The sequence below is a fragment of the Telmatherina bonti genome (genome assembly GCF_933228915.1).
Source record: "Telmatherina bonti genome assembly, chromosome: 23".
Classification (NCBI taxonomy): domain Eukaryota; kingdom Metazoa; phylum Chordata; class Actinopteri; order Atheriniformes; family Telmatherinidae; genus Telmatherina; species Telmatherina bonti.
This window is the reverse complement of record NC_136632.1, coordinates 4,525,491-4,550,004: the sequence shown is the minus strand read 5'-3', so window position 1 is coordinate 4,550,004 and position 24,514 is coordinate 4,525,491. Positions and strand designations below refer to the sequence as shown.

General features: G+C 42.2%; 1 protein-coding gene across 2 annotated transcripts in view; it reads left to right on the top strand.

Annotated features, from left to right (window-relative positions):
- The window catches only part of lin7a (lin-7 homolog A (C. elegans)), a 70,880-nt gene that overhangs the window by 32,693 nt on the left and 13,673 nt on the right, over positions 1-24,514 (top strand). For both annotated transcript variants that reach the window (XM_079263311.1, XM_079263312.1), the window contains exons 2-3: positions 5,701-5,819; positions 18,321-18,392. In XM_079263311.1, the coding sequence (XP_079119437.1) occupies positions 5,701-5,819; positions 18,321-18,392 (191 nt within the window). The remainder of the gene's footprint in view (positions 1-5,700; positions 5,820-18,320; positions 18,393-24,514) is intronic.

Genomic DNA, 24,514 nt, shown 5'->3' with positions numbered 1-24,514 from the left:
AGTGGATCTCAGATAAATAGATGAAAATGGGTGGATGCATCATTTCTTGACTACCAAAAATAGCAGTGAGAGCACGTCAGCTCCCTTTTAAACAGCTCTTTTCACTGTCTGTGGTTTTCAGGAATGGAGGAATTGACTCCTCTCTTCTCCAGGTTGCACCTTAAGGCTGGAGTACACGGTACGTTTTTCTCAGTCGTGTCTCGCAGGTCCACCGCACGGATGAATCACAAGGTTAAAAGTGCACAGTGCATGATTCACATTATCACACTGTCCAATCCTCAGAAGCCAGCTGCTCAGATACGACTTGTCCACTTACACCGTACGTCCAAACACGACATGTTGGACCCTTTTCACCAGAACTGTAACGTCAGAAGAACCCCAGAAGTGGAAACATTCAACATTTGTTAAAATGTGCACAAAAAAAATTGTCTTCCTTGTTTATTTTTGTCCTTCTGAGAGACCTCTGAAATAAAAAATAAACAAAAAAGGCTAAGTATATTATAGATATGTATATATTGTGGGCAATTTAGTCTGTCCATTCTGCAGTAAGGATTGCTGCCATTGCCGCTTTTCACTGCCAACTATGCAAGCACATGCACTGTCCGGGGGTTTGAGTCCCTTCGGCACGCAGCACAACCTCCACTGTGTGACACGAGGTTTCACGAGGAGCGAGCAGGATTAGAAACAGTTTTATATTCTTGCAATCCACAAGTTTTGGTCAGAAGCAGGTTATGGCTTCTCGTAAGCTTGTGTAGACAACACGAGACATGACCAAGCAACAGTGAAGCCTTTGCAGACATGCCAAAAATTTGAGTTCCCCCCTCATCCACTAGGGGCACCAAGCAGAGCAAATCCCCATAGACTCCCATGTTAAAAAGACCAACTTCACAGCAGAAATAAACATGTTTACAGCCTGGTACAAAAAGATTTTAGGTATAATAGGTCAGGTTTACCTTCATGACAACTGTGGGGGAGCGAATTTTTCTAAACTCCTCTGTTATTTTATCTCGAAATTTTGAATAATTGTGGTTTTTAGCCAGCTAACAGTTCGATTTAGCTTAAGCCGGCTAATTCTGTTAGCTTGTTAGTTCCTCATAGCTTCAGGTTAACTCAGTTAGCTGTTAGCTACAGGCCGGTCAGAGTTTGTCAATCATCCACCCCGATGCTCACAGCCCCCCTCTCAGCTCCCCCTCTTTGCCTATGTTTGTATTTTCCGGGAGAGACAACATGTATGACTGCACAAATGGCGATGTTAGGAAATGCCCAATGAGCTTCAGTTCAGCTCTTCAGAAACCTACAGGACTGATATGGAAACTAGTCATAGGAGTGAAAAATTGTCTCAAAATGGGTCAAAAAAAAGAAGTGAATGGCCACCAATATGTGTCCATCAGAGAACTGCAAGAATAGATTTGAACACACTGACATTCAATAATACTTGAACTCACATTACCAAATACCAAAGTAAAAGAAAAAGAGTTGCCTGACAGTCTTATAATGAAATAGATTCTCTGTTCTGCTTTTCAAGCACAGCGAGTTGCTTCTGATAATTTTAGTTGCAGTCTTACAAGTAGTTGGGATGACACGCCACAAATAGAAATGCTAAAATTAGACCCAGCATGAAAAGATCACAAATGTTCTACTCATGTACTTCCTAATAGTGCGTGCTTCTTGGTTAGCTTTGTCACCATGGTAACTCCAAATAGTTTGGAGTTATTTAAGACCAAGAAAGGGTTTCTCTTGAGGGGAAACGGCATCCTAATAGAGGATTTTTATTTAAATGCCTTTTTTAAAAATTTTTTTAAACTTTCTAGAGGTTTGTCAAGGAGATGAGGAGTCAGGATGTTAAAACAGATTATAAACATGTAAAACCAGGATAGCTGGGTGTATAGGTCAACTTGCAATCAAAGCCTCTACTTGTAGAGATTTTCTAAAAGAAAAGCAAAGTGTCATACTGAGGAAGAAGGACGTGATGGATTCGCTTGTGGTTGCAGTGGGTGGTATTCATGGTCTGGCTGGGATGCATGACAGGAAAATGTCACCATACAAGGAAATGTGGGAACTGTGATGTGAAGAGAGGTCAGGTGGCTTATTTATTTTTGTTTTTACTTTGTTTTTTCAGCTGATACTCCAGAAAACATATAAAACATGTTATGGACCTTTGAGGAAGTGCAACAGACAGAGATCATGTTATTTTTTGTCACATATTAGGAGGAGGAATAACAAAAATCCCCTTGTTTTAAAGTTTAGCATTAACCACTGCATCAAAATCCCACTGGTGCACTTTCTAAGGACCAGTAGCAGGAACTGAAATCCATAGCTTATGCTTTCGATGAGCCAGGTATCTTTTGTCCAGGAGGTTTACTATCCCTCACCATCAATCCTGTGTTTATCTGGAGGCTCAGGGATGGATAAAGTTGGTCCTCACGGGCCACAGTCCTGTAGACTTCCTACATTATTGGGTCAACTGGTTTTGGTGGAGGTTGACAGCCAGCTTTTGAGGAGAGACATTTATTTGAATCAGGTGTGCTGGAGCGTGGAAACATCTAAAATCTTCAGCACTGCGGAGCCTTAAGAGCCAGAGTTGCTCTTTGATGCTCTATGTGGTATATTCACAACATGTGATTCATGCTAACAAGTTAATTTTTATAATAAAACAAGATCATCATCCCCGCTAAGTTGCTAAGAGACCTCTGTTTAAACACGGAAGTTATGATAAAACCACATTGTATTTCATGGATAAAGCTGCTGAGCTGTTGATGGTTTTGTTTAGTGAGGATAGCAAGTAAATATGTGCTGGACGAAGTGTGTAAACATGTAAATAGTGTGTGTGTGTGTGTGTGTGTGTGTGTGTGTGTGTGTGTGTGTGCGCGTTTCAGATGTGAGAGAATGATGTGCGGATGAGAAAAGGCTTGGTCACTGCTGATCTGCGTGTCATTTCTACAAACTTCTGTTTTCTTCTTCTGGTTGCTCTTTATCTGTTCTTACATTCATTTTACATTATTTTAACCTCAGAATCTGACAGCTGAGATGAAAACATCACGTCTGCGTGGAAACATTTTGTCTGCATGGAAACATCACGTCTGCATGGAAACGTCACATCTGCGTAGAAACGTCACATCTGCATGGAAACATCACATCTGTATGGAAACAAAACATCTGCATGAAAACATCTTGTCTGCATGGAAACATCACATCTGCGTAGAAACGTCACATCTGCGTAGAAACGTCACATCTGCATGGAGACATCACATCTGTATGGAAACATCATGTCTGCATGGAAACATCATGTCTGCATGGAGACATCACATCTGTATGGAAACATCATGTCTGCATGGAAACATCATGTCTGCATGGAAACGTCACATCTGCGTAGAAACGTCACATCTGCATGGAGACATCACGTCTGCATGGAAACATCATGTCTGCATGGAAACATCATGTCTGCATGGAAACGTCGCATCTGCGTAGAAACGTCACATCTGCATGGAGACATCACATCTGTATGGAAACATCATGTCTGCATGGAAACATCATGTCTGCATGGAAACGTCACATCTGCGTAGAAACGTCACATCTGCATGGAGACATCACGTCTGCATGGAAACATCATGTCTGCATGGAAACGTCACGTCTGCATGGAAACATCATGTCTGCATGGAAACATCATGTCTGCATGGAAACGTCACGTCTGCATGGAAACATCATGTCTGCATGGAAACATCATGTCTGCATGGAAACATCATGTCTGCTTGGAAACATCATGTCTGCTTGGAAACATCATGTCTGCATGGAAACATCACGTCTGCTTGGAAACATCATGTCTGCTTGGAAACATCATGTCTGCATGGAAACATCACGTCTGCATGGAAACATCACGTCTGCATGGAAACGTCACATCTGCGTAGAAACGTCACATCTGCATGGAGACATCACGTCTGCATGGAAACATCATGTCTGCATGGAAACGTCACGTCTGCATGGAAACATCATGTCTGCATGGAAACATCATGTCTGCATGGAAACGTCACGTCTGCATGGAAACATCATGTCTGCATGGAAACATCATGTCTGCATGGAAACATCATGTCTGCTTGGAAACATGTCTGCTTGGAAACATCATGTCTGCATGGAAACATCACGTCTGCTTGGAAACATCATGTCTGCTTGGAAACATCATGTCTGCGTGGAAACATCACGTCTGCATGGAAACATCACGTCTGCATGGAAACATCATGTCTGCATGGAAACATCATGTCTGCATGGAAACATCACATCTGCATGGAAACATCATGTCTGCTTGGAAACATCACGTCTGCATGGAAACATCACGTCTGCATGGAAACATCATGTCTGCTTGGAAACATCATGTCTGCTTGGAAACATCATGTCTGCTTGGAAACATCACGTCTGCATGGAAACATCACGTCTGCATGGAAACATCATGTCTGCATGGAAACATCACGTCTGCATGGAAACATCATGTCTGCATGGAAACATCATGTCTGCATGGAAACATCATGTCTGCATGGAAACATCACGTCTGCATGGAAACATCACGTCTGCATGGAGACATCATGTCTGCATGGAAACATCATGTCTGCATGGAAACATCACGTCTGCATGGAAACATCATGTCTGCATGGAAACATCACGTCTGCATGGAAACATCACGTCTGCATGGAAACATCACGTCTGCATGGAAACATCATGTCTGCATGGAAACATCACATCTGCATGGAAACATCACGTCTGCATGGAGACATCACGTCTGCATGGAAACATCATGTCTGCTTGGAAACATCACGTCTGCATGGAAACATCATGTCTGCATGGAAACATCACGTCTGCATGGAAACATCATGTCTGCATGGAAACATCATGTCTGCATGGAAACATCATGTCTGCATGCTGACTGGGAGTAAAGATCAAAATAAAATAGAGATGAAAAAATTGATTTTTTAAAAAAAAATTTTCATAATGTTGCAAACTGTTGCTTTAAAGTTTACTTCTGTGATTCAGCACCCAATGAGATAGTCAAATTTTCCTCTGTGAAAACAGGTAAAGATTTCCTTCCAGAATATAAAGAGAAGATGAAGATGTGGCAGAGCGCTATTAGCTCGATTCGTTCTTGCATAACCGATATGACTGCTGATGAGAATCAGCTGGGGTCTCTCTTTGCTTCTCTCTGGATACACGCTGAACAGAACAAAGGCCAGTGATTGAGCTCCAAATCACTTCCTTCTCCATCCCTTTCATTACATCCCTTCTGTTTGACCTGCTTATTTCAGAGGGCAAAAAATTAAAAAGCTTGCAGAAAAGCTCATCTAATTAAGGAAGAAATGCAGCTTAGGGGACTGCAGTGTCGAGTCTCCAAATCAAGGCTTATGCCTGTAATGTCAGTCTGTTCATGTACTATTTATGCTTCTGGATCTGTATACTTATCCTTCCTCTCCTTTATTATTGTATGCAAAGTCAATGCAAATGATTCAGGGATGGTATTTCCATTCTGTCTTTCTTCCAACAGGCCTTGACTGAGCCTATTTCTATTATAGCACCCATTGATTCGCTCCAGTGCCTTTGTCATTGCTGTGCTGTTAATGTAATTGAATAGACCTCTTTTTTTTTGTTCCCGTCTGTCTCCTTGCCCTGAAAGCCCACACACATGCACTCACTCTGATTTTCTCTCTCTCCTCCTGCCAGATGTTGCCCGGGCCATCGAACTGCTGGAAAAGCTGCAGGAGTCAGGTGACGTTCCTGGTCACAAGCTCCAGTCTCTGAAGAAGGTCCTTCAGAGTGAGTTCTGCACAGCCATCAGGGAGGTAAGTCACAGTCACATCACAGAGACTAAACACGCTGCCTTCATTCTTCAGGACCTCTCATAACAATAACAGCACTTCTTATAGTACAGCTGGTTCCTTTGCACTGCTGTTCAAGCAGTCCTTGAGCTCAGTGATGTGATCAACACCCCCCCACCCCGCCTCTAGCAGGTACCTTCATACTTTTGTTTTTCTTGCAAACGAAAGAAATGAGTGACGACTGCATCCTGATCCTGATATGTTTTTGGAAATGTACATATAAAAGACTAATACTGGCACAAGCAGAAACAAGTGGCTTCCTTGCTACTGGTTTAAGATAAGATAAGATAAGATGAGATGAGATGAGATGAGATCTCTCCTGATGAACTTGTTGAGTCTGTTGGCATCAGCATGTCTTCCCCCCTGCCACCCCAGGATGAAGAAGATGACACTGGAAACCACTGAGTGGTAAAACATCAGCAGCATTGTCCTGCAGACATTAAAGGATCTAAGTCTCCTCAGAAGGAAAAGGCGACTCTGACTATTCTTGTAGACGGCATCAGTGTTGGCTATCCAGTCCAGTTTATTGTCAATGTGGACCCCCAGGTACCTGTAACAGTCCACAATGTCCACCTCAGTACCCTTAATGATGACAGGGCGGGGCTGGGTGTCATAAAGTCCACCTGAAGCTCTTTCCAATGTTGAGCTACAGGTGGTTCTGTCCACACCAGCCATACCCATTTTCCAACGTGAAGTGATCCACCCAGGGATCCAGTCTACCACCACCCCCAGACCGTAAACCAGAACAGATCCCCCTACAACCACACACCACACCCCAGCCAGTTTACCTTTCTTTGAGTTTTTTCTGACTTGTTGCAAACATTTCCACTGGATTATCCAGAAAGACATTTTATTTCTCATGATTCTCTGAAGCAGGGGTCACCAGCTCAGGTCCTTGAAGACTACCATCCTGCAGGTTTCACTGTTTTGCTGCTACAACACACCTGATTCAGAAGAGACGGTTCCACACCAACTTACTGTCAAGTGTTAATGAGACATACATTTGAATCTGGTTAGTTGCTGCAGGGAAACGTCCAATATCTGCAGGACACTCCAGGGCCACAGTTGGGGATCCCTGATTTGGAGTAATCCATTAACCCAACATGCTTGTGTTTGAAAGAAGCCGAAGTACCCTGAGAAAACATGTGCATACATGGGGAGAACTCCACACAGAAAGGCAGAAAGGCCCCTGTTCTACTAAGCTTTCCTTCTGAACGCCTGGGACTAAATACACAAGCGACTTGTGTACGTGACAATGCTAACAGCATGGTGCTAGCCAGCACAGAACACCTGCTGGGGGTTCACAAGGAATCCTAGTTTCTTTAATCCTTAAATCCTAGTTCACAAGGTGTATCCTCCCCTGTTGAGGATGTGGAGTGCTCAAACAATGACTGACTAATGTTCCTTCATGTCTAATAGTAGCTTTGCCTGGAATGTCTCATAAGATTAGCTTCCACATTTCTGCTTTTTATCCAGCTATTTCCATTCTTGGTTAAAGTTAAAGCTTTACAGAACTGCTGCTGTATCAAAACTCAACCTATTCAGAGCCAAAATAACCAAACTGGAAATTGGAAGCAATGCTGTTGTGCTGTCATTCAGCATATGACTGCAGCATAATAAAAACGTCTTATTGCAGTCTGAGCTGAACCGGAAAACTCAGATGAGCTTTTTAATTTGTTTCGATTTATAAAGCTCGTTACGCTGAAGTTTAATTAAGCAAATGACCGCGAAAGATTTCTTTAAATCACATTTTACAAGGACAAATAAAACCGTGGCTTGTAAAACAGGAGTTCCTTGTTTTTCTGCTCTTGTTGGGACGTTTTCATTTACAAGCAATAGAAAACAGCCTCCCACTAATCCATCACTGCAACACCATTCATCAGGAGGATGGGGGTATAAAGCAGGAACACGTCACAGCCACACCAGCTGATAGCTGCAGAGCCTGTGTACGTGGTGTTTTCTGTCTGTCGGAGTATTATACTGTCACATGGGACATTCAGGGAAAGCAGTGTGAGCAGTAGAGAAGGGTGACAGATGCTGCTATTGCTGCACAATAATTCATTGTTGCATAAAATGTCATTTATTCTGGAATTAAAGACAGTTGTTGGAGATGTTTAGAAATTAGATTTAAATGAAATATAATGTAATGTCAGGAGATTTGCTGCAGAGCAACAACACAGAGCAAAAAAACCCCAAAAATTTGACATACTGAGGATTTGTCATCCAGCTTTAAAAGCTTGTGGTTTACAGAACCACGCTGGAAGGTGTTGTATAAAGCGCCGAGTGGGAGGAGTGCATCACGGTGTGGTGGACAAAGACTGACGAGGAAAAGTTACAGCGAAGGATTGTGTTTTGGGTGAAAAGTCACTGCAATCAATTTTCAACCCAGACCTAAACCGCCTCGCTAAACATGCTGGACCTGCACACTGTTGTACTTTTCATGTCTTTATTAAACGCGGCGATCACAGGGATCTGGGACGGATACAAAAACGTTTGGTTGATGCTAACAGATGTTGTTGTGAAGAATAAAACAATTGTAAAATAAGTGCCGCAACATATCCAAGTTATCTTCTTTTCCTTTTGAGACATATTTCTGACTCCAGGGTTGACTGGAATGAATCATCCATCCATTCTCCTAACCGCTTAGTCCAATGAAGGGTGGTGGGGAAGCTGGAGCCTATCCCAGCAGTCTTTGGGTGACAGGCAGGGTACACCCTGGACAGTTCGCCAGTCCATCACAGGGCCACACAGAGACAAACAACCACTCACTCCTATGGGCAATTTATAGTGACCAATTAACCCAACATGCATGTCTTTGGATGGTGGGAGGAAGCTGGAGAACCCACGCATACATGGGGAGAACATGCAAACTCCAGACAGAAAGGCCACTGTCCAAACCTCACCTCAGCCAAGGATCAAACCAGTGACCTTCTAGTTGTGAGGCCACTGTGATAACCACTATGCCACTGTGCAGCCCTGGAATGACTCAAACCTCAAGTATTTCCTCCTTCCAGGCGTATTGATAACTCTAACCTTGAGGTATTGGCCATGTGTTCAGAAAAACTAAAAAGAGATATCGTAAAGATTTTGCAGCTGTAAATAGATATTAGCAAAAAGTGTCATACTTTATGTTTGTGAATAAAGTTTCTTTTCTTTAAAATGTATCTACTTTCGCTTTAAGACCCTGCAGACAGGCAGACAGGAACCCGTCTGCTCCCTGATTGGACGGTTTGATTGGTCACCATCCAGTCAGATAGAAGAAGAATAAAGACGGGGCAAAAGTCATGACTTCAGCATGAAGTTTTTGTTTGCTTTGCATCTCTGGACATGATTTTAGCAAAAGAACTTTTTTCACAAATGCAAATGTTTTCTTTACAACCCTGCAAATCCTTTTCCACACATTTACAAACCTGGATTTTTCCAGCAGATTCTTTTTGCAGGATGACAAAACTGGATTTACAAATAGAAACTCAGGCATCATTTGCAAACGCATCTTTACAGCTGCAAAACCTTAAAGACTTTATATTCAGCTGGAATATAGTAAAATTAGTTCCTCCTGTCTCATCCTACTGGTGTCTATGGACATCTAGGAAGCTCAGAAAATGCATTCCCAGTGTGCAAAATGTGGTGCCTGTTCCTGTGCCTGAGTAGATTACAGTAAAACAAAGAAATGTGAACTTGCTGTGTTTTTTTCCGTTTATCAGAGAATAACACCATGCTAACAATGACCCACTGTCTTCCTAAATTCATTTTTAATTAGTTCTGAGAAAGTTTATGAAGAAATTTCTCCTCTTTCCTCTTAAACTGATGAATATCCATCTGCTGTACATTTACAGAATGTTGTACTTGTCTCTGATTTGCAGGTAAACACCTGTAAATGTTCGTAAAAGTGACATTTGTCCTAGAAATACAAAGCAGCTGAAAAAGAGAAAAGACTTTTGTCCTTTTGGTGCTCAGCTCGGGGGTAGCTCAGCACATCCTGGTACCGACAGCATGCCTAGCAACTGGCTGACTGGCTCCAGTACCAGTCACTGGAATGGTCTAAGACCTCCCAAAAGAGCTCCAACAGCTGAAGCCCTTCGCACCGCTTTACCCACAAAGAGCTGGTCCAGCAGTTGCCATGGGAACCATAGCGTTCTGGGAGCTGTAAGGCGCAGCAAGGCAGACTATGGTTTGTGGGAAGAATCATAGTCGTGTTGAGGCAGCTGGAGGAGCCTTTATTTACTGAAGTGCCGGTTATTGGATTCTGTAGATGATTATGCAGAGCATAAAGGAGGAGCTGTGGAACAGCTGTGTACATCAGCGCTCTGATTGAGGCGATCTATGAATGGAAGGGGATTTAATGGCCTGGTGAGGTATACAGTGTGTTGTTTGTGTCCTTCTACCTCTGTTTGGCTGTTCGGTGAGATGTTTTCTACCTCAGCATCACTCAGAGGAATCACAGCAACGATGTTTCATCTTTTTTTCTCCGTAGATGCTTACCGGTAAAAAATGTAATGACTTTATTTTGAGCTGGTATCAATATGATCGCTCATACCAATTTTACAATCATTTAAAGTGGAACTATTATGTGCATTTCAGGCTAATTTATTTTTATTTCTGAGACCAGAAGGACTGGGATTGATGGAGTTATTGTCACAAATGGCTTTATTTACTTCAGACCGACCCTCTCCGTAGGCTGTCAGATCAGCCTGCGGGCAAAACGAGTGGATTGAGACTCTTCCGCATTAAGCCCCGCCTCCCGCCACTGCACTACATCGGGAGCGCGCACCGCACCTGCTTTCACCGTCATTGTAACGTCTCATAAACAGAAGGATTAGGCTGATATGACCTCAATAAAAAAACAAACTACAATGTCAACACATAGCATACAGCCCTACATGTTGGAACCTGAATCAGAGCCTGAAAACGAAGTGGAAAACAGCAACCCACAGCAACGAATGCAGCAGGATGTCTCTCTTTGGTAAACTCACCAGCCATCGTTGGAAATAACTTTATCCCACGTTTTCCACCCGCCTGATGTATTTGTACATGCCCTTGTTAACCAGTAGAAGGTAACCAATCACCCAACCTTATCCCCCGGGACGTCACAAGGATTTCCACGTAGAAAAAACTCACTAAAACCACACGTTTTTTATCGCCATGGAAACCGAACGGAGAGCGTGCTGGAACTCAAACTCAAACTCAAACATGTGTTTAGGTGATAAAAAACAGTGTCGTTCACATGTCTGATGAGGATTCAACACTGTAACACTGTAGAAAGCTCAGAAAACTCCAAATACCACCATAGCACCCCTTTAATAATTTTTAAGTATTGATCATGATTATTATCACAGTAAAAAAAAAGTAAAAAGAATTTTTTCACATAAAACCTTTTTAGCAAAAAAAAGAGCAAATGGTTACATTTAAATTAAAGCGTATTTGTTAGTAAACAATGTGATAATTATTAGAATAAATCTGTTTTTCCTTTTATCAGATGCTATCATTTGATCTGTTAACATTGTAATTCAGCTGGAAAAAAGATAAACCGGCTATTGGTGGTCAATCACATCTTGGCTTTTTACCCCCAAATCCCTCTGTAGGAAAAATATTGATCTCATCATGCTGCTGTCAAACAATACCGATAATATACTTGTAATCCATACTATTGATGTTTCTCCTGAACACGGTTTTGTTGTGTATCATACTTTCACTGAAAAATTTAAACAAATGAACTAATTTGTAGAACACAAAAACTAAAATATGGCTGTGGTGTAAAGAATTAGGCTGGTTAGTAACCCATTAATAACTATTTAGTAACTGATTAGTAACTGGTTGGCCACTTTGTTTCTTTTTATTCATTTTCATAGAAAAAAAAAAAAGATCTAATTTAATTAATTTAAATTTAGATTGGCTGGTAACTATGAATCTACGCAGATTCTAATCAAAAGTCAAATTTAATGATATTTTATTGCACTTAATCCTTTTCTTTTCATCAGGCATCTCAGCGATAACTACTTTTATGTTCAAAGAGCTGGAAGACGGAATCAACTGTAGGTCTAGTTCATTTTTCTCTCTTTCACCTTGGAGCGTTTCCTTAGAGCAGATGACCTTTCTGTCCGCTGGAATCACAGTCTGGGATTTTATCTCTTCCTTTACACATATGTCAGATAGAGCTCATTTCACTCACCTCAAAGCCCCCAGAGTTGGGATATAAACTACATCTGTACATGAGCCTTGTTAAGGACGAGAAATCAGCTGTCAGTATGAAGAATGAGCGTCTGGATAAGGAGCTACCTCAGCAGGGTTGGGCCAGATGACAGAGAGAGAGTTTGATGAGCTGGTTGTTTCTCCAGGCGACGGTGGCGGGAAAAGTCCTTTGCTTCAGTCTCACTGCATCACCATGAGTGACTTGTCAGGGTCAATCAGCCTTGCAAATGGGAAAGGAAGGACACAAGATGACTGGAGGACCTATCCAACTGGAAATGATTGAGAGGAAGGAGTTTTTGAAAGTCCCACTCCACAAATCTGAAAATTGCAATAAACAGCCGTTACATCTTCTGTATGCTGTTGGTTTTATAGTTCAGCAGAGACTTCCAGTCAGTGTGGTTGAATTCTTTATTTTGCCAGTGCGTTCAAGTTCTAGTATATTTCCTCCTGCGTCACATTGTTTGCACCCGTCATGAGAAGTCTAATATCAAGTCCTGCTACAATTTTCATAATTTTCCAGTTTTGTCAGCCTGATGAAGACGTCTCTGTTCTCCCATGCTGCGGTGTCCAGATCACATGTCACACCTGGACAGGAAGGAGCTTGTGCCACAGGTTGGACCGACTGTATTAGTGCTTTGGGAACAGTCAGAGCTTCTTGGTGAAAGGGATTTGAAAAGATGCCTTCAGGGTACGTGGCCTTTTAAGAGCAAAGTGCAGCCCCCACCAGAGAGGACTGGCGTGCAGGAACACAGCATGTTCCATTTTAGGGAACTTCAAAACATGGAGAGAATCTTTCAAACTGTGCCAACTTGAAAGCTTTGCTGTAAAATGAACATGTTCTCATCGTCAGAAAGGATTGGCAGGATATATGATGTAACCTGAGTATGCTAGGGATGGTTAGCATCCCTTAGTTATGCTGCTATAGGTTTAGACTGCTGAGGGACATTTCCTGATACACTGAGCTTCTTTCTTTTTCTCTTTATCTCTTTCTTTTACCCCCCCCCCCCCCCCCCCCCCCCCCCCCCCCCCATAACAGTGTTGCATCATTAACATGTATGTCTCCTGTCTCAGCAGGTCTCCCTGGCCGGGAGTAGCAGTTCCTGTTGTCTGTTGTCTTTCTGTCCTCTTCCCCCCACACAGCAGAGGCAGATGGCTGCCTGTCCTGAGCCGGGTTCTGCCGGAGGTTTCCTTCCTGTTAAAAGGGAGTTTTTTCCTTCCCACTGTCGCCAGTGTGCTTGCTCAGGATGGGAGATTGAGTTGGACTCAACTCAATCTGTTGGTTTCCTTATATAGGCTGTTATGAATTGGCCTTCATTATGTTTTCCCCTCTGTCTGTAAAGCGTCTTGAGATGGCATTGCCGGGATTTGACGCTATATAAATAAAGTTGAATTGAATTGAATTGAATTGAATTGAATGCCAGCGGGCAGTTGGAGTGGTTTATTGATGCATCCATTGATCCTGTTTTTGCTAAAAGTTTGTAAAAGTAAAACATTGGTGGTGACCCCCAGCTCTCCACCTCTGTGCCTCTTCCACAGTCCTCTTTCTGGCTGGTGTGTATCTCCTCTCTGCATCAACAAACAGCCACATGGTGAAAACAGTAAAGGATTCCTGTCATTTCCAGGTTGGTGAGCAGCCCAGCAGGTGTCCAAATGCAAAAGCAACGTTTCAGCCTGCAGCCTGACCTTAGTCACATGGCAAGTTTACCAATGCACATGTTCAGGGAAAGAGAAATGTTTCCTTCTCCTGTTAATTTTCTGACATAACACAAAATGTAAGTCAGAAAACGCCAGTTATGTGAAGCAATTCATTGATCAAATGAAAGATTTCCAAAACCAGTAAAAGGGTTGTGCAGTGAGACTGTAGCATAATTTACTGGGCTTGTGGCTATATTAAAAAACATCAGTGATGCCTCATATGAACATTTTTCTATTTTGCAGTGTCATTACTTTTCTGCTCACTGCTGTGCTGCTTATTTGTATGCAGCAGATGTCAAATATTGCATAAGTAGAGCAGCTCTATCTGTAACACACTTGTCACACTCGATTAAAGCCGTTTCTAAATATTTACATAAGAAAGAGCAAGGTTTGAATAGCCAAAGGCATCACTTTAGCAAATAGATGACTCTGTTTCATATTCCCAGTTCTGAGAGAGAATAAAAAGCTGCTTAAAGAAAAAGATGAAAGAGAGGGAGGAAAAAATCAACTAATAAAAGAATAGAAGAAAGGAAACACTTTTTGTTGTAGTCTGCAGTCAGGGTGGCACCGGCCCATCCGGCACCCCCCTGTAGAACCGCCCCTGTGTCCTTTGTCCTTCTGCTTGATGGTTGATCCTTTGTTTAAATTAGACGAAGACATCAGCTCTATCATCAAGACCAGTTTCTTTCAGGTGAAGACCCTGACCAACATGAACTCTCAGGACTCCCTGCAGAAAAACGCGAGCTTGTGGTCATTACTGTCACAGTGGACTTGGAGACGGTGGACACAAGTGCAGCAGCAATGCAGTCCAAAGAAGTTTTTTAATCAATCTCAATCAGGTAGCAAGAGACACCTCATACACAGATCTAAAGTGAAAGCCTGGTGAGGAAACAACAAGACTACACTGAGAAACTGACTAAACACAGGGAGAAAAGCTGGGTAATGTTGGGGAGCTAGGAAGATGTGAAAGTGGTGCAACTATATCTAGTCAGAACCGCTCAACCTGGCGCACAAGCTCAGACTCCTACCCCACCAGAGAGGTGACATTCAACATCCCTAGAGCCAGTTTCTGCAGCCGGGGATCGGACCGCCAGGGTCCCCGCCTCTTGCTGCCGCCCAGCTCACACTGCACCCGACCCCTACGGCTCCCCCTGCAGATGCTGAGCCCATTGTTCATGAATAGAAAATGTATAGACTACTATCAGGATGAGGAACCACTTCACCTAGAGTAAAAAAAATGTCTCCCAGCAAGATTACCTACCCCAGCTTTAAGTAGTGCGGAGCCTCCGTGTCGTCACCGGTAGGTTTTGGAAGAACTGAATTAAAGCTCATTGGGCGGTAACTGCCATCACCATCTTGGCGGAAAATACAAAAATGGGCAAAGACATAGAGCTAAGAAGGGGGTTGTAAGCATTGCAAGGATGATTGACATCTAGCAAACCCCAACCTGCCTGTAGCAAAGAGCTAACCATGAGCTAATGGGCACTAACAAGCTAGCTAGGTGCACTGGCTAAAGCCGAGTCACGCTGTTAACCAGTGACTTAGCTCACTCCCCCCACAGTTGTCATGAAGATAACCCTGACCTAGTAAACCTAAAATGGATTTTTGTACCAAACTGTAAAAATGTTTATTTCTGCTGTAAACGTGTTTATTCCTGCAGTAAACATGTTTATTTCTGCTGTAAACATGTTTATTTCTGCTGTAAACATGTTTATTTCTGCTGTAAACATGTTTATTTCTGCTGTAAACATGTTTATTCCTGCTGTAAACATGTTTATTTCTGCTGTAAACATGTTTATTTCTGCTGTAAACATGTTTATTTCTGCTGTGAAGTTGGTCTTTTTAACATGGGAGTCTATGGAGATTTGCTCTGTTTTGGAGCCCCTAGTGGATGAAGGGGGAACTGCAGTTTTATGCACTTCTTCATAGACTTTGCCTTTAACCACTGGAGGTTGCTGCTTGGATTAAATATAAGGAAACAGAGGTGAAACATGTGGGGATAACGAGGGGAACACTGGGAAACTCCATACTGGCAGGGAATCCTGCTGGTAATCAGTTGGCCGGTGAGGCTGAGCGAACCCGAGAAAGAGCAGACAGGACACCTACTCTGGCTTCTTGTCTGCTTTTTTGTGAAATTGTGTTTATTGTTTTTAAGTGTTTGCCTATCTAATCTGAGTGAGTAGGTCTGATGTCAGCCACTGTCCCTAAAACCAGGCTAAAAGCCAGATGTGTGGAGCGGTGTCCCTCTGTCTGGCAGGTCCGTTCAGTCTTTCGGGCCGCTTAAGTCTAGACTGAAAACATTTCTCCTCTCTCTGGCTTTCAGTGCTAGCTAACTAGATGATACCTTGGCGTGTTATCTTTGCAGTTGCTTGTATCTGATTGGAGTTACCACAGTGAAGTACTTTGCTAAAGTTTGTTTTAAAATGTGATTTATAAATAAATTTGAATTAAATAAAGCTGTTCTCAGCCTCAAAACATGAAAAGTCCACAGGAAAAGCTATTGTTTGGGAGTTGAGCGTGTGCACAGTGCAATATAAATGAGCATCATAAACCCACAAAAATATGTTGCACCCTGAAATGTAGGCTTGTGCAAGTAAAATCGGTTCATTTGCTCGTGGAGATTTATGAGCAAACAAGCCTCGAGAAGCCTGGTTATATTATTCTTCCCTCTCAGTGATCTCTACACAGAAATATCTCTGGGTTTGTATCCTGTAAGTATACACGGCTTTGATGATTCAGAGGAGTGAGAGCTTTGTAATGTTGTACTTCCAATAAGCTGCTCAGCCTGAGAAGAGAAGCACGTGATTTAAATTCATTTCTAAGTCCGAACTCTGTGACATGTCTTTCTTTTTGTATTGAGAAATGTTCCGTTTAATTCCCATTAAAATTGAATTGCAGTTAGTTAATTGCAGCAGCTGATGTGAGATTAAAACAGTTTGATTGCCTCGTAGTTGCAGAATTTGCCAAAAGGAATGATTAAAGCAGTTCAGCAACAACCGAGGTATCTGTGACTTTTATCAGCTCATCACTCATTTTAAACCTCCGATGCATGATTTGTTTTGCTTTTTCTCTACATTCATCATGCATCAACAAGATGTGTCTAATAAGTATTTTTATTAGAAAGTCTGGGTGTTTATTTGGTTTGTCCTGAATACAGATAGAAATGGCGCTCCTCAAATTCACATCTTAACCACAAATGTCAGCTTTCTGTACTTACTGTACGTTCAACAACCACTGTGTCACATCCGCCTGTTAAACTGCAAATATCTAATCAGCCAATGACATGGTAGCATTTAGTCACGTAGACATGATGAAGACGACATGCTGTAATTCAAACTGAGCATCAGAATGAGGAAAAAGAAGATTTAAGTGACTTTGAACATCCCACGTTGTTCTTCTGAGTATCTATTGGGATTTTCACACATAACCATCTCCAGGGTTTACAGAGAAGGTCTGAAGAGAAGATACCTAGATGTTGATGTTGAGAGGAGAATGGACAGACTGGTTGGAGATGATAGAAAAGCAGCAGGAAGTCCAGTAAGCACTGGTTCCAACCAAGACATGCAGAACATCGTCTCTGAACCTGTCCAGCCTGGAAGCAGATGGTCTCCAGCAGCAGAAGACCACAGCGGGTTCCTCCTGTCAGTAAGAACAGGAAACTGAGGCTCCAATTCACACAGACTCACCAGAACTGGACACTAGAAGATGGAGAAACGTTGCTGGTCTGATGAGTCTCCAGTTCAGCTCCACATTCACATGGTAGGATCAGAATCTGCTGGAAACATCATGACAACATGGATCCATCCTGCCGTCAGGATCAATGCTTCAGGCTGCTGCTGGTGGAATGACATGGTTTAACCAGCACAGCCTGCCTGAGTCCTGCTGCTGACCATGTCCATCCCTTTCTGAGCACAGTGTAGCATCTTCTGATGGAAACTTGCAGCAGGATGATGCACCATGTCACAAAGCAGCTCTGGGATTGGTGAGGGAACGGGAGCCTCTGATCATGATGTGGTGGAACGGGAGATTCTTATAATGGATAGATGGAAAACTGTGTGATACTTCTTGTTAATATGAGGCAAAATACCAATACTCTGCTGAATCTATGACACCAAGAATGAAGGCAGTTCTGGATGACAAAGAGGTCCAACCAGCAGATGGACCAGTGTATGCGCTGTACTCAATCAGCAGAAGCTCTTAGATTGAAAAAAAAAAAAGGAACTCATGTTTTATAACACAAAATAACTTCCTGCGGTGACAATTTGTGGGCAGGTTATTTGCAAAATCCCATCTTTGTAATTTCAGTAACAGCATGTTGAATGAATTGAATTTAACAAACCCTTTTACCGTTGTAAGTCGAGGGAACGTCTAGCGCCTGCCATTTGGAGGATTACTTTGACATATCACCTGTGGCAGTATATTGCACTGCCTTCCTATCAGTCAGCCTCTTGGAGGGAAGTATGAGTCGGTGCAGCCAGCTGGGGAGGAACGCCATTATTTGACTATGGAAATTAGCTGGGAAGTGATTTCATATTTCAGTTGTGTGTAATTCCAACACCTGTCTCTCTTCATTTCTTTCAGGTGTACCAGTACATGCATGAAACAATAACAGTGAATGGCTGTCCGGAATACCAGGCGAGAGCCACGGCTAAGGTAGGCACTGCTGTGTTTTGACACTCATAACTTATAATCAAAACATCATCTGTCATTGTTGAAAAGTCTGTCCAATGACTTGTTAATTATCTGTAAATCCCAGTACCCAGCAGTATCACTCCCATCTTTTCCTCTTGTCGATGGAAGCTAACAGAGTATCCTCTGTGTTAATGATCCTTATTAAGACTCAGAGTGCAGTTTATCAAAAGTATGACAGCAGATTGTCAGTGTCATCGATAAAAAACTATCTTATTAATGTCTGAAAAAGCTTTGATACAAATGAAAACGGTGTCTTTGGCTTTTGACTCATGCCCACCTTGCACCATCTGTACAGCTGCTCGACAGTCTTTACATGTCCTTCTCACTACAGCGAAGGTCCAGTCCAGCACCTGCATTGTCTACTGTACTGCTGTAACAGTCTGTAGTTTTGCATTGCATTGCTGAAATATGCAAAGCCTTCCCTGACAAACGTGTGTGTTTTTGGAGCATATGTTGCTTTAAAGCTGAGAAATACCGCTCAGGACTGATGGGGATCGTTCAGATCAACTTACTGTTTTCACCATCACTAGTGCAGCTTGTGTGTCAGAGATGCAAGTTTTTGAGTTGAAAGCTGATTATTAAGTGGATTTTCCTTCAGTTTAGTGCAAAGAATGCAATGTACATAACACAAAGACAAACATGCAGTATTGATTTTCAGTAATGTTCCTTTTGTCCATGAACCAGGTGAAATATCAGGATCAGATCATGTTCGGTACATTGTCATATTTCCAAGGTCTCTTTCTTTTACATTGAGGAACTATAGCAGGGGTGTTCAGCTCTGTTCATCAAGGGGCCCCAATTCTTCAGGTTTTCCCTGCTCCAACACACCTGATTCAAATTGATCTGTCCTTGTGCAGAACTTAGTCTATTTAATGTGAAAGAGGTGTGTTGGAGTAGAGATACGCTGAAAACCTGCAAGACAGTCACTGACTGACTTTGGACTCCCTTGAACTGTGGGATTCATTCACCAGTATGTTTTTATGAACCCTCTAAGATCTGTTCTCAGGTTTAAAGTTTTGATGAAAGCCTTCTGCCAGATTCACTGATGTGTTCATACCAAGTGGCAAACTCCGGCAGCAAACAGTGCCAAAACCTGCAGTTCCCCTCTCATCCACTAGGGGCTCCAAAACAACAAATCCACATAGACTCCCATGTTAAAAAGACCAACTTCACATGTTTACAGCCTGATAAAAAAACCAAAAAAAACCAAAAACATTTTAGGTTTATTTGGTCAGGTTTACCTTCATGACAACTGTGTGAGTTTTTTTTTTTTTTAGCTTTTATATTTAGAAGAAATTTCATCTCAATTTCTGAATAATTAGGGGCGTGTGCTTTTGATTGACAGGTACCTGATATCCCACTGGAAGAAAGCAGAAAGTAGCAGAACTCCAGTTTTTTGCCAGTTAACAGCACCATTTTGCTTTGACCCACTTAGCGTTGTTAGCTGGTTAGCTCCTGTTTGCTGCTGTTAGCTGGGTTAGCTCTTAGCTACAGGCAGATTGGACATCGATAGATGTCAATCATCCACCCCCACGCTCACAGCCACCCTCTCAGCTCCACCTCTTTGCTCATTTTTATATTTTCTGGAAGAGACGACACACGTGACATTGCCAATATGGCAACAGCAGGAACCGCCCAATGAGCTTTAATTCAGCTCTTCAGAAACCTACGGGTCCAGCCATCTTTTATTTACAGTCTTTGGTTCATACACAACAACATTGTTTGTATCTGTCTGATTAAAGCCAACCTCTCGGTTAGTTGAACATGCCAACTGGCTCGACTTGGCACATGTAAACGCCTGAGATGTGTGGGGCGTGTGCAGACCCAGACAGAGGTGAGACTGAGACATTGTGTCAAAAACATGAATGGAAATAAATAAAAATGATTTATTGTTTGTCTTCATTTTTAAATTCATACACTTGGTTAAATATGATCACACAGTGAGATTTAAAGCAGTAATTTTCTGTACAACGGATACAACTGCAGTAGCCTGCAGTCAGGTCCCATTAACGCCTCAGGTCAAACGTCCTCGTGGTGTAGTGGCTGAAACGGGGAAGTGGTGCACTGTAGAATATGTTTTTATGAACTTTCTACTGCTTGTAAAGCGAATGACCTTGTATTGGATCCACATCCAGCATCCTTTTAACATGTAGTGGGTGATGTGATAAAATAAAGCCTCCAGGCGAGTCTGAAGGGTGTCCATGGAGTGATTAACCAGGAGGCTGGGGCATAGCCATCATGTCCTAATAAAAGAAATCGTTATAATTTTAGTACATTGCAATTTGAACCCATTCAGCGGGTGGCTGTAAGAGTTGCAGGTGAGACGTTCTTGGAGTTAACCTTTGAGGTGGACTGCATCAGTGTTGTTAGAAAGACCAGCAACCAACTAAAATCCTGCCTTGCTTCTATCTCAGACTGAAACATATGGAATTATGATAAGACACACTGATACGCAATGCTTTACAAAAACACCTGAAAATATATTAATATAAAATTTTATTATTGTATTTTAATGAACTAAGCAGCAGAAGCAAACACAAATACTGATTATGGACTGAACATATTAGCACTGAAATGTTTGTAATTGTACACCAGTGTCAGGACCCTTTAAGCCAGGGGTGTCAAACTCCAGTCCTCAACGGCTGGTATCCGGCAGGTTTTTGTTATTTCCGTCTACATGCACAGCTGATACAAATCACATGGATCCAGCAGCTTCATGGCAACCTGTTTATGAATTTCGGGCAGGTGTGTTGGAGCATGGAGACAACAAAAACCTGCAGGATACCGGGCCTTGAGGGCTGGAGTTTGACAACTGTGCTTTAAGCTGTTTTATTTTGAAATGTTTGTCATCTCCTCAACCTGTCTGATTTCCTCCTGTGTCATATCCTCCCTACCCAATTGTCTTCATCTTGTCCTGGACACCACTACACACTAACCTAACATGCTAACCATCTGTTTGCGTGTTCTTGTGGAGGCTCCGCCATGTAAAGATCCATCCCAAATCATGTAGTGTGTAGGGTGAGTGGACACTCAATCCTGCAACTCTCCACACTCACATTCATCCATCCATCCATCCATCCATCCATCCATTCATCCATCCATCCATCCATCCATCCATCTTCTACCACTTATCCAGGGTTGGGTCACGGGGCAGCAGCCTAAGTTCCTCTCGATGCGGAGGAGCAGCGGCTCTACTCTGATCTCCTCCTGGATGACCGAGCTCCTCACCCTATCTCTAAGGGAGAACCCGGCCACCCTGCGGAGGAAACTCATTTCAGCCGCCTGTATACGAGATCACTCACAACATATCTTGAATAATGCAATAGCCAAACGGAAACTGTTTGAAGCAGAATTTACTTCCTGTTTTGTAATGGTCACTGAATTTGTGACGTTTAAGGGAGAGTGGATAAAATGATGCAGCTGTGAGGCTCTGAAATGTTATAATGATCGTTTCACCAGTTTCATTTCAATTCAATTCAATATTTAATACAGACTCAGAGTCTGGGATTATAAACAAAAAATAAAACCATCTATAAAACAAAGAAGCTGTATATATACATACATACATTGCTACATCAGAACAGCTTTGTGTTGCCATGGTGACAAATGATTTCCTTTTCCAATGGAAGGGGAAGATGGTTTCCCAGTTCTCCCCATCTAATTTATACCCTCCCGCTCCGATCATAGCGCCCTCCACAGCTGCCAGTGTGACTTCCTCTTGTGGTAGAGAAGGCGTGGTGTGTATGGGCGGTTTCCTTCCTTCCCAGCTATTTAAGCTGTGTTACCTTCAGGGCCAGATGTAACGTAACCAGACTTCATAAATCAGGCATGAATACAGATGTCTGTCAAAACCTTCACTTCAGTGTTGAACTTAACATGAACAACTAACGTGTTCCAGTCTTGGCTGACATGTATCAAAACTCAAAACATCGTTTTCCTTCTTCAACCAGCAATAATTCACTCATGTGCTGTCACTTCAAAATAAAGCATTTCAAAGTAAAAGCACTGTCTTTGCTCTTAGAACTAAAGGATTCATGTATTACAGTAGTGATTAATTAAACAGATGTCTTTTCATGTGAAAACATTAACATTCATTGATCGATTCACAACACCAGACTGAGTTTTTGTAGTTTTTCATCACTCCAGAATCTGCTCTGCAGTCCAACCTGTCAGACCCTTATATCCTAAGTGTTGGTTGGATTTGTTCGCTGTTTTCATGACAGCCGCAATCATGATAAAAAACTAAATTTGATTGTTGCAACGGTTGGGGAACAAGACCCTACGTTGTGTAACTGCTCCATCCTCAGTTCTGAGTCTTTTTGCCTTTCTGCTGCCATCTAACGTGACTAGTTGCAACCTGTTCCATCAGCTGTTTCCTGTTATGACTAGTACTGGTCCAGCCTTTTGTTGCATCATAAGACAATCTGTTTAATGAAAAAGGGAAACATTTCACAAACCTTCCTTTTTATTCTCTTCTCTCCATTATTCACCTGTATTATCTCCACTTTGACACAAAAGCTTACATGTATAAACAAACCCCAATTACTGATGAGATGGTACCTGCTTAGATTAGGCGGTAAAAGGAAGTTTGCTTCTCTAAGGTATCAAAGGTAAGAAACACCTCGTCTTCAGGCTTATCCCCTCTATCTCGCTAAAAGAACAATTTGTTCCTTTCTTCAGTTATCTCCACCACTTTGCTGCAGAAACATGGTGTCAGAAAGGAACACAGTTATGAAGGTAGCGCTGTGTTCATCTCATCTGGGCGGGAGGGATTTAATAGGAAGCAAACTCAAAATGCACAAACGTTTATGCAAAGAACATACAACTTCCAAATAAATAAAGCTTTTTCTTTAACTCACCATTATTTTCTGCTATTGTTTCAGTCATTATAAAGCATCCAAATGCAGGACAGAGCTGCAGGGAACAGGAACACATTCATGGCATGTACTCAGGAGAGGCGTGGGGGAGAGAAGGGAAGCGCAGGTGAAAGGCTCAGGGGTGTGTATGGCTGGCAGAGAGGGCTGAAAGGTGAGGCGCGCTGGGGAGGGAGTGTCTGCTGGCTGAATGTGAAGCAGGCAGGTTGGTGGCTGGAGATGTGAAGGAAGAGGAGATGCAGGTCAGGGTAAAGTGAACCTGCAGCGCACATAGGACAGGATTAATCTGTAAGTCAAAAGGACGTCAAAAAGGTCTCGAAGGGAGGTTGAAGCGTGTTAGCTGCCACAGTGGGGGGCTGAACAATGTGGTGGGAAGAATCGGCTGAGTTGATGAGTAAATACGCAGGTGTGTAGGTGGATGATCAGAGGATGCACAGATAAATCCATACACAAACACGGAGAAGGTGTTTGTCCACCTACATGAAGCCAGATTACTGCACAGTGTCGGGCTGAGCCTGTTTACAGTCCACTCACTGGGAGTAAACAGGTAATTATGATATAATTATCAGATTTCTTCCAGACTACACAGGGTTGCCACATAATTGTAAAAAAAATATGCCCAAAAAAAAATCCCCCGTTTATCAAATAAATGGGGGATTTTTACCTGGACTCTCATAATAAAAACATTAATGCAGAATTACATGTGTGAAATGAGCAACTTCATGTTTTAACACAAAAACAATAAAGTTTGTGTGCAGGTCATATTAAAAATCTTCATGTGACATGATGTCAGCGAGAAAAGCTGACATCATGTCACAACGTGTATTATCTGGGGGGTTGCTGCTCAAACCACTGGTCCATAGAGACCTCCAGCTGCTTCAGATCTGCAGGGTCTTCACAAACCCACATGTATCACACATATTAGCATTAATATGCATCATTGCATTAATATGAAGAGAAATGATAAGAATGTAAATTTCCTAACAATAGTATAACACAAATTAAGAATAGACATAAATTAACAGGTATAGCGCATAGTAACCTAATAATTTCTTATGTTATTTAATCATATTTTCCTTTTCAAAAATGAAAATGTTATTTATTTAAAAAGATTTCTTATGTTATTTTACAATAAACTCTCCTTCTGTATTCTTTTTGTTGTCTTTCCATATTTGGAGAAAACGTTCCATAATGCAGAAAAAACACATT